The sequence below is a fragment of the Mustelus asterias genome, chromosome 17 (genome assembly GCF_964213995.1).
Source record: "Mustelus asterias chromosome 17, sMusAst1.hap1.1, whole genome shotgun sequence".
In the NCBI taxonomy this organism is placed as follows: Eukaryota; Metazoa; Chordata; class Chondrichthyes; order Carcharhiniformes; family Triakidae; genus Mustelus; species Mustelus asterias.
Window position 1 is genome coordinate 2333433 of NC_135817.1, and position 19008 is coordinate 2352440.

At 44.3% G+C, this 19008-nt stretch overlaps 1 protein-coding gene across 1 annotated transcript; it reads right to left on the reverse strand.

The window, feature by feature from the left end:
* Positions 1-3484: 3484 nt before the first annotated feature.
* On the reverse strand, positions 3485-8138 carry LOC144506266 (tubulin alpha-1D chain-like). The gene is made up of 4 exons (XM_078232134.1): positions 7922-8138; positions 7660-7808; positions 4814-5494; positions 3485-3781 (listed from the first exon to the last, which is right to left on the reverse strand). Exons 1-4 carry the CDS (start codon positions 8040-8042, stop codon positions 3485-3487), a joined length of 1248 nt encoding a protein of 415 aa, XP_078088260.1. The 5' UTR covers positions 8043-8138.
* Between the last annotated feature and the right edge of the window lie 10870 nt (positions 8139-19008).

Below are 19008 nucleotides of genomic sequence, written 5' to 3' on the forward strand. Positions count from 1 at the left end.
AGTACCTAAAAAGTTATAGAAATTACACGAAGTGTATATAAAACACAACTAAACTTTTTGTTTGAACCTAAATGTGGCGCTACATGTAACAAAAATAACTAAGCTTTATTAAAATTCAAAATAACGAAAGAGTTACAAAAGCCAATTACAGAGCTTAATTCTAAACTTGCAAAATCAAAGATGGTTATATAATGTGAAATAAAGGATTTCATTTAAACATCACCCGTTTAGCTACCCTATTTGAATACATAGGACTGAATGTTTTAACACTTGCTTTTGTATGTTTCCACACTAGGGCATTGAAATTTTGGAACATATCTGATAGTTTTAATTACGAGGAAGGTGGGTGGTTGCATATCGGTACATGTTCAACCTTGACATCTTGCATCACTGGCTTACAGGCCATGTGTTATTCTCTTTTGTGAGTTTTCAGTGTGACGTTAAGAGCAAGTCATGTGACAGGCTGTGACCCAGATTTCAGCATAGCATATTTCTGTTATTTCACAGGTGCCATGACTAAACTGCAAACTAAATCTAACTCCAGCGGTGTGCCTCAGGGATCGGTGCTGGATCCAGTGTTATCATTTATATTAATGATTTGGATGGGAATTTAGGAGGCATAGTTAGTTTGCAGATGACACGAAGATTGGTGGCATAGCGGAGAGGGTTACCTAGGATTGCAACGGGATCTTGGTCAATTGGGCCAGTGGGCTGATGAATGGCAGATGGAGTTTAATTTAGATAAATGCGAGATGATGAATTTGGTAGATCGTACCAGGGCAGGTCTCAGTTAATGGTTGAGCATTGAGGAGGGTTATAGGACAAAGAGATCTAGGGGTACAGGTTCATAGTTCTTTGAAGGTGGAGTCTCGGGTGGACAGGGGGTGAAGGTATTTTGCATGCTTGGTTTCATTGGTCAGAGCATTGGATACCAGAATTAGGATGTCTTGATGCGGTTATACAAGACAATGGTAAGTTCACACTTGGAATATTGTGTACAGTTCTGGTCAACTATTACAGAAAGGATATTGCTAAACTAGGAGTGCAGAAAAGATTCATTCGGATACTTCCGGGATTTGATGGTTTGAGTTATAACGAGAGGCTGGTTATATTGGGACTTTTTCCCTAGAGCGTAGAAGGTTTAGGAGTGATCATATAGAGGTCTATAAAACAAGGAGGGACATTGATCAGGTAGATAGTGAACATCTTTTTTAATGGCAGGGGAGTCTAAAACTAGAGGGCATAGGTTTAAAGTGAGAGGGAAGAGCTACAAAAGGTTCCAGAGGGGCAATTCTTCACACAAATGGTGGCGAGTGTCTGGAACGAGCTGCCAGAGATATTAGTGAAGGCGGGTACAATGTTGTCTTTTAAAAAATATTTAGACAGTTACGTGGGTAAGATTGGTATAGAGGGATATGGAGCAAACATGAGCAGTTGGGACTAGCTTACTTGTAAAAACTGGGCGGCATGGACAAGTTGGGGCGAAGAGCCTGTTTCCATGCTGTAAACCTCAATGACTCTGTACTATAAATATTAAATTGACCTATAAGCTCCACATACAGAAAATAATCTCATTGACCTATATTTAATCTGATGATTAATAACCCGACCTGCAATAATTAGATACATCAAACCACAGTCTCGTTCCCACCTGGAAACCCAATCAGAGGAAACAAAATTAGACCGAAAGCAATTCATCCCATTCGATCCACCTATTGCCTCACAGACTGCACAGTGTGCAACTTGATGGAATTTCACTTTCCTTGACCAATTTCCTGTGCCCAGTGACCCTCCTCAACCCGGGTCACCTCCCACAGCTCCTTTACCGGTACACCGATTACTATTTTGGTGCCACTTCATGCTCTTGTCTGGACCTGGAAAAATTAATCAACTTTGCTTCCAGTTATCACCCCTCCATCACCTTCACCTGGTCCATCTCAGACACTTCCCTTCCTTGACCTTAGTCTATTGCCGAAATGGAGACAATTTATCAATATCCATTACAAGCCCACTGACTCCCACTGCTATCTGGACTACAGCTCTTCACACCCTACATCCTGCAAGACTCCATCCCTTTCTCTCAGCTCCGTCGCCTCTGTCACATTTGTTCCGATGATGTCACTTTCCAAAGTGTTGCTTCTAATATGTGTTCATTCTTCCTCAACCATGGTTTCCCACCCACAGTTGTTGACAGGGCCCTCAACAGTGTGCAGTCCATCTCCCATTCTCCACGACCCTCACCCCCTCCCCTCCCTCCCAGAGCAAGGATAAAGTCCCCCTTGTTCTCACATTTCACCCAACCAGCCTCCACATGCAAAACATAATTCTCTGCCATTTTTGCCAACTCCAGCGTGATGCCACCACCAAACACATCTTCCCTTCACTCCCTCTGTCAGCATCCCACAGTGACTGTTCCCTCTGGGATAACCTAGTCCACTCCTCCACTGTACACAACACCTCTCCCGTCACCAATAGCACCTTCCCATGCAATCGCAGAAGGTGTAACACCTGCCCCTTTACCTTTTTTATGCTTACCATCCAAGGTCCAAAACATTAATTCCAAGTTAAACAGCGGTTCACTTGCACCTCTTTCAATTTGGTGTATTGCATTTGTCGCTCCCAGTGTGGTCTCCTCTATATCGCAGTGACCAACTGTAGACTGCGTGATCGTTTTGCTGAGCACCTCCGGTCTGTGTGCAACAGGGCCCTGACATTCCCGTTGCTTGCCATTTTAACACAATCCTGCTCCTATGTCCACATGTCTGTCCTTGGCTTGCTGCAATGTTCCAGTGAAGCTCAATGCAAACTGGAGGAACAGCACCTCATCTTCTGGTGAGGCACATTACAACCTTCCGGTCTCAAGATCGAATTCAACAATTTCAGATGATTAGCTCTACCCCACCTCGACCCCTTTGTTTTCATTTCATTTTTAACTGCGCTCTCTTCATTCCCCCGCCCCCCCCCCCCCACCCCTCCCAGGCACTCTTCCTCCCTAATCCCCCCTTGCCTCCATTTTACCTCGTTCCCATCCAGCCCCCATCTCCCCCCAAATCTTTCCTTCTGATTTTGCCTTCTCTGCTGTTCGGCCATTGACACCTTTTATTCTCTCTGTGGACAGCCATTAGCATCCTTTCCCCTGGTTTCTGTGGCTATGACTCCTCTTTCATTCCCTCACCCTGCAGTATAAATATCTCCCATTTTAGCTTTGACAAAGGGTCATGCGGACTCGAAACGTCAACTCTTTTCTCTTCTTACAGATGCTGCCAGACCTGCTGAGATTTTCCAAAATTTTCTCTTGGTTACATCCTTCTCTATCCTCAGACTTCTTCCTTCAGAACACAATTCTTAATCACTTGACTGAATCTGAGATATTCAATGATATGCAATGACCAAATCATTTAAAATAGTTTATTTTCTTAAATAAACATTATAATATCAATATGAATTAAATTTTAAACAGCTAGAATTTCTAAATGAATAAATATTATTCTTCCTCTTCGCCCTTTCTGTCCAGTGAGGATGAATCAACGCCCACTTCTTCATAATCCTTCTCCAGTGAGGCCATATCCTCTCGTGCATCCTGGAACTCCCCTTCCTCCAGCCCCTCCCCCACGTACCAGTGGACAAAGGCCCGCTTGGCGTACATCTTATCAAATTTGAGGTTCAGGCGGGTCCAAGCCAAGGAAATTGCGGTGGTGTTGCTCAGCATACAGAGCGCCCGTTGCACCTTTGCCAGATCACCCCCTGGAACCACGGTCGGGGGCTGGTAATTAATGCCAACCTGTTGGAGAGAAGTAAATTTATTCGATTTGAATTTATGATCCAGATCAACATCAGATTCTTATCCGCTCATCACTTTTCAGAAAGCTGCATTTATCAGAATGTTTCTGTCTTTCCCGATACAAACATGGAGATCTGGTCATTTCCTGTGTTCTTTCAACCAGAACAAGGCTTCAGTTTCTGATGGAATATCACTGTGCAATGAAACTGCATTCAAAATTAAAATCAGATCTTTATCAATGTAATTTTGCACAGATATTGATTGGTAGGCAGCCTTATCTCTATTTCAAGGCAGGATCCCTCCAGGAACATTCTAGAGTTAACAAATGGAAAAATGATAACCAAGCCTCTCTTTGGGATATTCTCTTCTGTGAAGCAATGGAGATGGTCTATTCCATTATTATCCCTGTAAGGAAAGATACCTTTGAGTCAGAGGTTTACAGCATGGAATCAGGCCCTTTGGCCCAACTTGTTCATGCCACCTTTTTTGACCACAAAGCTAGTCCCAATTCCTGCATTTGCCCCCTATCCCTCTACCCATCTTACCCATGTAGCTCTCCAAATGCTTTTTGAAAGACAAAATTGCACTCACCTCTACAACTACCTCTGGCAGCTCGTTCCAGACACCACCCTCTGAAAAATTTGCCCCTCTGGACCCTTTTGTATCTCTCTCCCCTCACCTTAAACCTATGCCCCCCAGTTTTAGACTCCCCTACCTTTGGAAAATATGTTGACACTCTGGCTGATCTATGCCCCTCGTTACTTTATAGACCTCTATAAGATCACCCCGAAGTCTTCTACGCTCCAGGGAAAAAAGTCCCAGTCGATCCAGCCTCTCCTTATAACCCAAACCATCAAGTCCCGGTAGCATCATAGGAAATCTTTTCTGCACTCTTTCTAGTTTAATAATATCCTTTCTATAATAAAGGTAAGCCAATATGAGATGAATATCGTTGACATGTGTTATCAGATTGATACAATCCTGGCCATATTATCTTGGACCACGTGAGCTGAATGCAAAAGCCACACTTACCTTGAACCCCGTTGGACACCAATCAACAAACGCGATGGAGCGCTTAGTCTTGATGGTGGCAATGGCGGCGTTGACATCTTTGGGCACCACGTCTCCTCGGTACAGCATGCAGCACGCCATGTACTTTCCCTGGCGGGGATCACACTTCACCATCTGGTTGGCTGGTTCAAAGCAGGCGTTGGTGATCTCAGACACCGAGAGTTGCTCGTGGTAAGCTTTCTCAGCAGATATGAGAGGGGAGAAGGTTGCCAGAGGGAAGTGAATGCGGGGATAGGGGACCAGGTTGGTTTGGAACTCAGTCAGGTCCACATTGAGGGCACCGTCGAACCGGAGTGAGGCCGTGATGGACGACACTACCTGTCCAATCAGACGGTTGAGGTTGGTGTAAGTTGGTCTCTCAATGTCAAGGTTACGCCGACAGACATCGTAAATGGCCTCATTGTCCACCATGAAGGCGCAGTCAGAGTGTTCCAGGGTGCAGTGGGTGACCAGCACAGCATTATACGGCTCGACCACCGCGGTGGAAATCTGTGGAGCAGGGTAAACGGAAAACTCCAGCTTGGATTTCTTCCCGTAATCAACGGAGAGTCTCTCCATCAGGAGGGAGGTAAAACCCGAGCCAGTGCCACCCCCAAAACTGTGGAAGATGAGAAAGCCCTGCAGTCCTGTGCACAGATCAGCCTGTGGAGAGAATACAGAAAACACATTAAACAGGAAGCAGCGAATGGAATCTCTGCTCAAAGGACAGAGGAATCTAACATGAGGAAATCTTCTCAGGGTTCCTGTTTATACTGCACAGTGGGTGCTGCGCGAGCCTGGGAGGCATAAGAATGGACATTGTGGTGGAGACAGAGGCGCCAGGGTGAACCAGCTCGGAGTGTATCGATGGTAGAGGTGTGGTGATGATAGTAATTCCAAAATCATTGCTTGTAATATGATAATTTCATTGCTTGAATTCATATGTCGGTGGGGTGACAACATTGATATGTTCAAATGATAGAAGCTATTTGAATAAAAACTAATCAGGTGTTATTGGAAACCACCCAGATTACTTAGCCTTAATTCTGAGACCATTCAAGAATATGTAATTCATTACTAGAAATGTTAAAAAGAACAGCAATGTAATTTGGAACAAAACATGCAATTTTCAAAATAAAACACATATTGTTGGTATTATAAACGCTTATTTAATACAATTTATTAAGACTGGTTGGCGGGGTGGGGGAAACTAATTGATTCGGCTCCCTTTCAATATTCAACTTTAAATGACAGACAGCTCTGTTAATTAATGGTCTTAGGGACTAACACATATAATTTGAGAATAAACTTTGACTGAAAGCTTAGATGCCGTGTCCAATAAGCTCTCCCAACATCAGGTTTATTTGGTATCACGAGCTTTCGGAGCGCTGCCCCTTCATCACTCATCTGATGAAGGAGCAGCACTCCAAAAGCTCATGGTACCAAATAAATCTGTTGAACGGTAACCTGATATTGAGAGACTTCTTACTTTGCCCACCCCAGTCCAACGCTGGCATCTCCACATCAATAAGCTATCAGCCACATTATTGACAAGTTATAGACCAATTGGCTATTTTCCAACAGTTGGCAAAGGTGGGGATTCAACATTTGTGATATAATAAACTTGTCTCTACCATTTTGGTAGAGAGAGGTGTAGAGTGACATGTTGAGCGAAGGATTTAGATGAAGGGAATTGGAGAGAGCGCGATGTTCACAAGACGTTTTGGAACCGTGTTGGTTTGAGGTGTTACTCAGTTTTCGGAGACGTCAGCTCAGGTCTGGAGAAGTGTGGTGAGAACTCTGTTCACTGGTTAAAGTGAAGCTTTCTTCTCTTACTGTTGATTAATTTTAATTAGTATTAATTTTAATTAGTGTTAATTGACAATTTGCTTTTTATCTCTGACTTGTTACCATTTAATGCTTAATTTAATTTTTGAATCTGCCATTTAAACTGTTCTTTCCTGCCACCTGGTTAATGCAACAAGGGAACTCCATAAATCTTAGTTCAAATTAATCAAACTTCTCAGTGGGAAGTGGGAGCAGGAACACCCCGGTCCCGGAAATTTCAGGTTGCACGGGAAAACAGTTTGATCTTTAACAATAGGCCAGTTATTTCCTCGGGGTTTAGCATTGTTTGTATTCACAAGCGATACAGGACTAGACCGTTGTTCGCCTTTTGGGTAGGTATATTGTAGCCTGTAAATTAATTCACTGGGTTTAAATCAGGAGGGTTAGACAGGAAACGGCATCACCCATTCACTGAACTGTCACCATAGAACATAGAACAGTACAGCACAGAACAGGCCCTTCGGCCCACGATGTTGTGCCGAGCTTTATCTGAAACCAAGATCAAGCTATCCCACTCCCTATCATCCTGATGTGCTCCATGTGCCTATCCAATAACTGCTTAAATGTTCCTAAAGTGTCTGACTCCACTATCACTGCAGGCAGTCCATTCCACACCCCAACTACTGAGTAAAGAACCTACCTAGGACATCCTTCCTATAGCTCCCACCATGAACCCTATAGTTATGCCCCCTTGTAATAGCTCCATCCACCCGAGGAAATAGTCTTTGAACGTTCACTATCTATCCCCTTCTTCATTTTATAAACCTCTATTAAGTCTCCCCTCAACCTCCTCCGCTCCAGAGAGAACAACCTTTCCTCATAAGACCTACCCTCCAAACCAGGTAGCATCCTGGTAAATCTCCATAGAACATATTATTGTACCATGTGTACGACTCCTTCACCTGAGCTGCCACACCTGACTAATTTCACTGGGGAATCAGAGCAGGAATATCACCGCTCACTAAGCTGACGGAACTTACCACCTTCCGGACGCGATCCAAGACCAGGTCCACAATCTCCTTGCCCACGGAGCAGTGGCCCCGTGCGTAGTTATTAGCCGCATCCTCCTTGCCGGTGATGAGCTGCTCGGGGTGAAAGAGCTGTCGGTAGGTGCCGGTACGGACCTCATCTGGGGGGACAGGGAACAGAGATTTGACAACAAGAACTCAGACTGAAGGAAATATTTCAATGGGTTTAGGGAGATCCCTGACTGACCAACCCAGCAACAATCTCTCCTCTTACCAATCACAGTGGGCTCCAGATCTATAAACACGGCTCGGGGAACGTGTTTACCCGCCCCTGTCTCACTGAAGAAGGTGTTGAAAGAGTCATCACCACCTCCGATGGTCTTGTCACTGGGCATCTGCCCATCCGGCTGGATTCCATGCTCCAGACAATACAGCTCCCAGCAAGCGTTACCGATCTGTACACCCGCCTGGCCAATGTGGATTGAAAGGCACTCACGCTAAAGAGGAGAAAGAGATAATTATTATACAGGATTGAGAGTTTTACATTACACATTCAGTATGGTGATGGATGGAGAAGGGGATGAGGGGCAGCAACATCCTGCTGCTGTATCTCCTGAATTCCAGCTACTACCTGTGGATTTTCCAATCTATTCGGATCCTCTGTCCAGGGAGATCCTGATGTGGAGATGCCGGCGTTGGACTGGGGTAAGCACAGTAAGAAGTCTCACAACACCAGGTTAAAGTCCAACAGGTTTATTTGGTAGCAAATACCATAAGCTTTTGGAGTACAGCTCCTTCGTCAGATGGAGTGGGTATCTGTTCTGTGCACTGTTGGAGAACAGATATCCACTCCATCTGACGAAGGAGCTGTGCTCCGAAAGCTTATGGTATTTGCTACCAAATAAACCTGTTGGACTTTAACCTGGTGTTGTGAGACTTCTTACAGGGAGATCCGCCAGTTCCTGGAAAGTCCCAGTCTCTGTGAGTCCACCCTGTGATTTCCCGGGGTTTCTGCAGCACCGGAATCACGGACACAGCCATCCCTGTCACAATGACCGTGACTCCTGTAAACTCCCTGTCCCTCTAGATCCCATCTCCCGAGTGAGCACTGCTTGCCTATGGTGCACATCCCATTCGCCATGACTCAGTGCTCTCTTACCATGATGTCCTTTTATTCTCACAGCTCCTGTCAATGAGTTGCGGAGGTTCCCGCTCGCTCTATTTATACCCAATTCTATGGAGTCAACACGAGTTCTGATTGGTCACTGAGAACAAAGGGATCCGGTTGCTTGGGGAAACGTCAACACAAAAAGGAACGTTGGAGCAAGGCGCTGATTGGATGCTGTGTGTAATGGGAAGGACTATTTATATACAACATACAATCTCTACAGTGCAGAAGGAGGCCATTTGGCCCATCGAGTCTGCACCAACCACAATCCCACCCAGGCCCTATTCCCATAACCCCACATATTTACCCTGCTAATCCCCCTGACACTAAGGGGCAATTTGGCCAATCAACCTAACCCGCACATCTTTGGACTGTGGGAGGAACACCCGGAGGAAACCCACGCAGACACGGGGAGAATGTGCAAACTCCATACAGACAGTCACCGAAATCGGAAATCGAACCCAAGTCCCTTGTGCTGTGAGGCAGCAGTGCTAACCACTGTCCCACCGTGTCACCCCAATGGCTGCTAATTGGCAATGATTCACCTCTCATTACACAGTACCCAGTCTAAGACGGCCTGTTCTCTAGTTGGTTCCTCCACATATTGGTCAAGAAAACCATGCCGTATACACTCCAGGAATTCCTCGAGGGCATTGTGGCTAATTTGATTTGGCCAATCTACGTGCAGATTAAAATCACCCATGATCACCGATATTCCCTTATAACAAGCATCTCTAATTTTGTGTTTAATGCCATTCCCAACATCGTAAGAAGTCTCACAACACCAGGTTAAAGTCCAACAGGTTTATTTGGCAGCACTAGCTTTCAGAGCCTCAAGCTCCTTCTTCAGGTGAGTGAGGACTTGTGTTCACAAACAGGGCATATAAAGAAAATTCTTTATACACCCTGTTTGTGAACACAAGTCCTCACTCACCTGAAGAAGGAGCTTGAGGCTCTGAAAGCTAGAGCTGCCAAATAAACCTGTTGGACTTTAACCTGGTATTGTGAGACTTCTTACTGTGCTTACCCCAGTCCAATGCCGGCATCTCCACATCATGATTCCCAACATCACCACTGCAGTTTAGATGTCTATATATTCACCCACTAATGTTTTTTTCCCCTTGGGTATTTCTCAACTCTATCCATAAAGACTCCAAATTGTCAGAACTAATATCCTTCCTCACTATTGTGTTAATTTCCTCTTTAACCAGAGGGGTTTAAAAAAAAAGGCGGCATGGACAAGTTGGGCCGAAGGGCCTGTTTCCATGCTGTAAACCTCTATGACTATGATCTGTTTTTGATTGTATACATCAGATTCATCGGAGAGGTTCTGCCACTCTATCTCAGAGCTACTAAACCCTGTTCATGATCTCCTTGCAGCTGCTTGCTTTTCTTTTAAATAAATGTTACATCTTTATACAGAGATATCTGCCTCATGAGTTTTGTATTGTCTATGGTTAAGACAGTACCAGTCATCTTGATTTACCCCACAACTATCACTATTTACTTCCCTGAGTTCCCCAGTTTCCATGTCTTCCTCCACGGTAACTACTGTCAAGAAATATTCATTTAGATCTTACCCATCTCCCATGCTTCCACAGAAAAACGACCTTGTTGATATTTAAGGGGCCCTATTCACTCCCTAGTTGCTCTTTTGCTCTTAATATACTTGAAGAATCGCTTTGGATTCTCCTTTACTTTCTCTGCCAAAGCTATCTCATGTCCTGTTTTTGCCCTCCTGATTTCCCTTTTAAGTATACTCCAACACTCCCCATATTCTTCAAGGGATTCACTTGACCCCAGCTGCCTATACCTAACATATGCTTCCTTCTTTAATTGACCAGAGCCTCAATATCTCTCCTCATCCAGTGTCCCCTACTCCTGCCAGCCTTACCCTTCACCCTAACAGGATCATGTTGGCCCTGAACTCTCATTATCTCACTTTGAAAGCCTCGCACTTGCCAGATGTTCCTTTACCTTCAAGTAGCCTCCCCCAATCAACTTTTGAATGTTACTGTCTAGCCTTGCCCCAGTTTAGAAATTTAACTCATAAACCAGACCTATCCTTTTCCCTAACTATTTTAAACCTAATAGAATTATCATCACTGGTCCCAAAATGCTCCCCACACACATATCAGTCATTTGCTCTGCCTTAATTCCCAAGGGCATGTTGAGTTTTGCCCCTTCTCTAGTGGAGCCATGTGGATATTGATTGAGATTTTTTCCTGAGCACACTTACTAAATTCCAAGCCCTTAACACTGTGGCTGTCCCAGTCTATGTATGGAAAGTTAAAAGTCCCCATGATTATAATCGTGTCATTTTTGCAGCTATCTGCGATCACCCAACGTATTTGCGCTTCAATTTCCCACTGACTATTGGAGAAATTGTACAATTCAATCAAAGTAATCACCCCCTTCTCATTTCTCAGTTCCACCCATAAAGCCTCACTAGTTCCCTCAGGAATGTTCTCTCCAAGTACTGCCTTGATGTTTTCCCGAATCAAAAACGCAACCCCCCCTTCTCTCTTGCCTATCCTTCCTATAGTATCTGTATCCTGGAAATGGAGTTGCCAGTCCTGTCCCTCCCTCAGCCATTTTTCTGTAATACCCATGATATCCCAGTCCCATGTACCTACCCATGCTTTGAGTTTATCTGCCTCACCTGTCAGGCCTCTTTCTTTGAAATAAATGTAGTTTAATTGATCAGTCTTCCCTCATTACCTGCCATGATCATGGCTGCCTTGTCTATTTAACTTGCTCTCTTTAACTTGTGTAATAGCCTCAATGTCCCCTTATGTCTCATGACTCTTTAGTGTCCCACCACCTGCCACACTCGTTTAAGCTCTCCCAAGCAGCTTTAGCAAAACTGCCTGCGAGTATCAGTTGCATTTTTAAAATTAATTCCAGGTTGTGCATCAGTTGGAAGGTCTGCATTATATTTGAGCATGTGCATTTTTTGAGGAGTTTACATCAGTTAGACGGTTGGTATCAGCTAGATGGTGTGTGATAGTGGAGTTATCTTCATTGGACGCAATATCTGTATCAGTTTATGTGACTGTATCTGTTAGAGGTTCCCTGTCGCTGAGAGTGTCTTTATCAGTCAGAGTTTCTGAATCGGAGGGACTTCCTGAATTGATTGGAGTGTTGTGTCAAGTGGAGGATTTGTTTCATAAGTAAGGTTGACAGTGGATTGAAGTCTGCATCGGCTTGTGTCACTTTTAGTTGCATCTGTGGCAGTGGAGGAATCAGCTGTAGGGCTTGGATTACTTGCAGGATGTGCCTCAGTTTATCGGCCTGCATCAGCTGGAGGATCTGGATAAATTAGACTACCTTTCTCAGTTGGAGGGAGTATCTCACTTTTAAAGTGTTAGAGGTTTTTCATAGGTGGAATTTCGCAATTAATAGTTATCCTTCAATCTGCTTAAATCAAATAACTGTATTTCGATTGCTTATCAGGGCAACTAGGTCCCCGAAAACCTAGAGAGAGAGATTCTAACCATTGGAATTTGATTGCTGAATGTTCATGTCAGAGTGACAGACATCAGTGAAACAAAATGAGAGCTGAAGAGGGGACTGATGTTGTTTGAATGGACAAAATCTTTTTTTAATTAGCTCTCTGTATGATCCTATCTTTGCAACGTGGCACGGCAATCTAAAAATAAATATTTTCCTTCACTGAACTCGATGTTGTAATCTGTTTGTTGAAAAAATAAATTAAATAAATCAAACCAGGTTGCAACTACGATCATCCTGAGGTGATCCCACAAGGTATAAATGAAAGGCTTTGGGAATACATTCACTCAGCATTAAATACAAAAACATTACAAGGAGAGACACATTGCTCACTCTGAAAATGCATTATCCAATTGAAACGGCTGAGAAAATATTCTACACAATCGTTGCTATTGTTGGTGTTCCTGGTAAGTGACAATAATTATTGAAGTTGTGTAAACCTGTGTGTGAGCGGCTCTCTGATTTTGAACTGTGACTGCAAATCTTCCATGTTGATTTCATGCTCACTGTTCACTGATATCATTCGCTCGAGTCAAATATTCTGAAACATCTCTGTCCTTTTATTCATTTTCCACAATTCATGATAAAGCTCTGCTTGTAACTCTCAGACTCTCTGGTGAATGGGATTGATGTGTTTAGTGGAATACCGTCCAATGTTTGGTTAGAACCTAGTGTGGGTCAGTGACTGAAGTGGAATACCAAACTTCAGACAGCAGTTAATCCTAGGTGTATCTGTCACAGTCGTGTTTACTGAGTGCAGGTGACTATCTTGAGTGGAATACTCGCTCCAAGTTATTTTGAGTGTGAAAGATACTGAGTGTGTGTCAGGTACTGGAAAATAGGTGCAGGAGTCAGCAATTTGGCCTTCAAGCCTGCACCACCATTCAATATGATCATGGCTGATCATGCACTTTCAGTATCCCACTCCCGCTTGTTCAGTGATGGAAAAGGTTTTTTTATAATCGATTTAGAATTCATGTTTATTTTATTGGTGAGTGATCACTGCACTACATCGAACTTTATCAGTGTCTTCTCAATGTAATACATTTAAGATAGTGAGAGTTTTGTTGTTGGTTGAAGGGAGTAAGTAATGAGTGTATGAAGTGACAAGTCTGATTTTTTTTTTTCTACTGAACTGCTCCAACAGAAATATGTCAACTAATTGCTGGTACTCAAACATCCCAGCAACAGGTTTACAGTATCCCAATCCTCTTTGTGATGAATACTTCACTTCCATTCATCTAGAAATCAGCTACAGCACTTTAATGGATCATTGCATTCTTGTTACTCCCTACTGATGCTTAACTAATTAATGAATCTCTTCACTGAAACCCCTAAACTTTTTGACTTCATTATTCACTTATGTTCCAAGGACTATTTAACAATCATACTTTTCTGATCAAATTGCAGCAACCGGAGTGCTGGAATAACATTAATTACCATTGGCATGTCCACTGTGCCAGTTGATTAAATATTATTCATGCGTGCAGGAATTTTGTTGTGTTCTTCATCGGTATTCAATGTAATCTCCATTTTGGATTTTCAGTAATTTATCTTTCTGCTTCGATTCCTTCTTGTTTATGGAAATGGTGAAAACAGTGATCCCAGCGCAGGTACTTCTTGAACAGCACTTCCCATCTTCCACCAATCTGAACAAATCCCTTCCACCCATTTCTCCCTGTTTATTTGGCTTTGTAACCAGCTTGCGACCCATTTTTCCTCATTAGTCATGAGGATGTCATATTGTAATTCACTCAATGTCATTGACATTACACATGCAAATCTACTCTATAATTTCTGAGCATTATTGAAAGAATTCAATAGCATCTGTAAAGAATAACCTGGATTTTGGAAGATGTGTTGACAGTGTTTGTTATATCCTATGTTACCAGATTATGTTTTAGATTACATTGTTTGATGTCATTATTTTTTTCTCTTTCTATTGACATTGTGTTGCCTGGTCTATTGTTTTTTGGGCATGATTTACTTTTTGTTTAAGAGTAACATAAGCTGGAAGCAACCTTTCGATCCTTTGTTAATGTTCTGATGATTATTAATATAGACAATATTATCACTGCTCTCTGACACTATCAATTCTATTTATATTTTTGGCTGAATCACATCCAAACAAGAGTTTTATTCTCCCTTTGATGATTTATCAAATATCTAGATTAATTTGCTGAGGTCGTTGCTTTTCCATTAATACTATTATTTCACTGTTTTGTTCCTCCTTCAGTGATCTCTTTCCCTTTTTCAGGCTCCGAATCCACATCCACTAATTCATTCTGCTTCTGTTGTCCCACAACGTGAGCTCAAGAATTCTATTTCCATTTCAGTCCATGTTAGTCTGCCCTCCTCTGCCCTGGAATCCAGCAAATCAGAGATGCCCCTAACTCACGGTGGAAGAACAGACTCTGCAATGCTGCTCCCCAGCCAATATTCACCCAACCCACTTCCTGATTATTCGAGTACCTAAGTTGAAGTTGACTCTTCCAATTTCATGAGAAACATTCAGTGCATGTTACTGAATTGATTGAATAATTCTTACAAATTGTAGTTTGATGAGTACTATAGAAGTTAAGAACTTTGACTTTCTAAAGGTCTCAATTTAGTTACATCGGGCAGCCTCATGATTTTACCCAGAGTCTGTGCAATGAGGGGACAATGAACAGAATGGACAGCAAACTTGTTAGGATGGCACAGTGCACAGTGATTAGCAATGCTGCCTCATAGCACCAGGGTTCGATTCCGGCTTGGGTGACTTTTGTGTGGAGTTTGCTAGTTCTCCCTGTGCCTACATGGGTTTCCTCCGGGTGCTCCAGTTTCCTCCAACTGTCCAAACGTGTGCAGGTTAGATGGATTGGCCATGCCAAATTGCTCTTTGCTGTCCAAGGATGTCTATGTTAGGCGAATCAGCCATGGTAAATCGCAGGGTTAAGGGGTTGGTGGGTTTGGGTAAGATGTTCTTTCAGAGAGTCAGTGCAGACTTGATGGGCTGAATGTCCTCTTTCTGCACCGTAGGGATTGTATAGTTCCATGGTTTCACTATTGAATCCTGCAGGAACTCCTCTCTTCCCCACCAGCTCGAGTCTGGGAATGGAAACTCTCTCAAATTCCTCACTCTGATTACTGTACAGGGGTTACTGTTGGAATGTATGGGTATTGGCTGTAAACATTGGGAAATTCCACACTCATAGTGTCCCATTGAGTGGTCCTGTATGTGTGTTAGCCATGCTGTCTTTGTGTGGGATAGGTGAGCCATTCTTTATTCCAATCCAATTTAGGTTGCTGGGTAATTATGGCTGTGTTGGTGCCATTCTCGGATTTTCTTGACTATTGCTGCCCATTCCCTTTTGCTTTACTTTGAAAATTTTGAACCACTTTAATTCAAATTTGTTCTAAACCTAACTATCTGCTTTATCCACTCTGGGAGGGCTGATTGTGTTTTATACTGCATTTAACATTGTGCTGTATTATGCTGAATGTTTGATGGGGACCGTGTGGAGGGAGTTTTACTCTGTATCTAACCCCATGCTGTACCTGTCCTGGGAGTGTTTGATGGGGATAGTGTAGCGGGAGCTTTACTCTGTGTCTAACCCCGTACTGTACCAGTCCTGGGAGTGTTTGATGGGTACATTAGACATGCAATATCAATAAGAATCAGGAACTGGTCAACAATATTAAATACCATGAAGAATTTGAGAAAAGCTTTATGCAATATCTACCCCATGCTGCATAAGTCCTTGGAGTGCTTTGTGGGAACATTCACGCTGTTTCTCAATGTTCATGAATGTAAAACGGGAGGGATTGTTGGAGATATTGTAGAAGGTGCTTCATTATATCTCTAACTACAAGTTGCATATGCTCTGTCTGAGGCAGTGCAAGGGAGGCTTAATCCATATTTTATCCCGTGCTGCACCTGTCCTGGGAGCGGCTGATGGGGACAGTGTAGAGGGAGATTTTCTCTGTATCTAGCCCCGTGTTGTACCTCTTCTGGGAGTGTAGGTGAGAGTGAATCATGTCAGATGTCGATCTGGGTGAGTGGTGACCCTGAGACTTCAAATGAGCAAGAGAATGAAAAAAAGTTATACGGGGAAATAAGAATAATCGTCCAATAATAGATGTTGTTGTCCCCCCCCCCCAAATTCCTGGACCCGCAGGCGTTCACACCCCAGCCCTGCACACACAAACACTCCCTGGATGACCACACACTCCCTGGATCCCCGCCCCCCGCCCACACACACAATCTCCGGCCTCATGGACACATGCCCCAGCCCCGCACACTCACACTGCCAGCACTGCAACGCATTCTCCGGCCCCACTCACCCCCTTTGGCCCTGAACACACATAACCTCCGGCCCCAAAATTCACACTCCTCAGCCCTACACTCACACACTCCTCAGCCCTGCACACATACTCACTGGCCCTGCACACGCAATCCTCAGCCCCGTACACACACACACTTGCTGGCCCCGCAAGCACACACCCATCGGCCCTGTTAACCACACACTCCCTGGCCCCACACATAAATTCACTCACAGTCACCAGCCCCACACACACACACTCTCCCAGTCACACTCACTCCGCTATTCCCTCAAATTCTCACTCCATTTCACCATCTGACGCCCATAGAATTTATCTCAGATCACACTAGAACATCCTCACATGCAAACTCTCAAACTCAGCCTCCTCACACTTAAATCACTGGCAAGCTGTTGGACTTTAACCTGGTGTTGTGAGACTTCTTACTGTGTTCACCCCAGTCCAACGCCGGCATCTCCACATCTGATCACTTGCAGTATCATCCCTCACGCTATCACTCCTCACACTCAACCCCACTCACATCACCCCCAGGTACTCAATCTCTTCACCAGTAACCCACTGAAACTCTCAAACACTTTCACCACCCCCACACTCCTTCACACCTCCCCTCACGTCCTCGAATCCACTAACAGTGTAATCACTGACACTCTCTGAACCGCTCACATGGACTTTCGCTCACACCCTCTCAGGCCGCTATCAAGTTGCTCCCCTCAAGCACTCACTCCTCTTGACACCCTCTCATCCTTCTTTATCCCCTCTTCCCTTTCACAATCAAACACCCACTCCCCCACATTATTTATCCCCCTCATAATCTCACTTTTCCTCAGGCTATCTCGCCACCTCACAACTTTCCTCCCACTCACCAGACCAACCCACTCCCAATCTCAAACACACCACCCACTGCCTCACCACCTCATGTTCCCTCATCCTATCACAATCTCAAACTCCTGATTTTCTCAACCCCCAAACAATAAGCCCCTCACACTTTCTGCCTCCCTCACACTCGCTCACACTCACACCCCCTGTCGCCCACACACTATCTCAGCCCTGAAATCACATACGGTCGCATACATTTTCTCACCTGTGAACACTCTGCCCATCATATTCTACCACCCACTCATACTGTCTCACCTCCCTCACACTCTCCGCCTTACACTCCTTTCCTTCACTCACTCTCCCTCTTACAGTCTCTAAACTCAGCTCATTCTCTCTCTCACCCCTGCTCTCTCACTCTCTCCCCACTGGTCTAAGTCCAAAAGTGGAGATGGTTTACTACTGGGATGCATGTAACATGGGTGGTGGTTTTGGGGGTGGAAGGGAGATTGGAATCGAAGAGGGTCTATTTCTGGTAAGAGTGTAACGTGAGGAGCCTTGGAAGCTGGAGAAGGTCCACTCCTGTGAAGTGTGTAACCTGGGGACAGCATAAAACTAGAAGTAATCTATCCCTGGGAATGGTATGACCTGGAGAGGGTCTGAAACTGGAGAGGGCCAATTGCTGTGATGGATGAGCAAGGTGCATTTTAAACCTGGAGAGATTTTACATTTGAGGACAATTTACCCTCATGAATCCATAACACTGCCAGGTTTCTGTGTCTGAAGAGTGTTTATTCTCAGGGAGAGCGTACTCTGGAAAAGCTCAGACCCTGGAGAAATAAATTCCGACCAAATGTTTGCTCGGGGAACAGTCCAAACTTGCAGGGTGCCTATTTCTGGAGAAGGGTTTGACGTGGATTTGTTCCAAACCGAGAAAAGTAAAGTTTATTTATTAGTCACAAGTAAGGCTTACATTAACACTGCAATGAAGTTACTGTGAAACTCCCCGAGTCGCCACACTCCGGCGCTTGTTGGAGTTAATGCACCTAATCAGCACGTCTTTCAGACTGTGGGAGGAAACCGGAGCACCTGGAGGAAACCCGGGACACAGGGAGAACATGCAAACTCCACACAGACAGTGACCTGAGGCTGGAATTGAACCCGGGTCCCTGGTGCTGTGAGGCAGCAGTGCTAACCACTGTGCCACCCCAGAAAGTCTCTATTTTAGCAAAGATTGAGTGCCTGAATCTGTCTGAAATTGGAGAGAGTGTATAAGGGAAAACTGTAACCTGGGAATGCTCTGAAATTAAATTTAGCTTATTTTGGCACTGATGTGTCCGGGGAAGGGGGGAATGGGGTGGTGGTGGAATGGGGGGTTGGGGGGGATGGGGAGAGGTGATCTGAACCTGGAGATTCTGTTCCTGGGAACAGTGTGACTTTGGCTGTCTACAAAACTGCAGATTTCCCATTCCTGGGAAGAGTGTGATGTTGGAAGTATGCTAGCCTGGGCAGCAACAATGCATGGACTGTATGTGCCCTTGGAA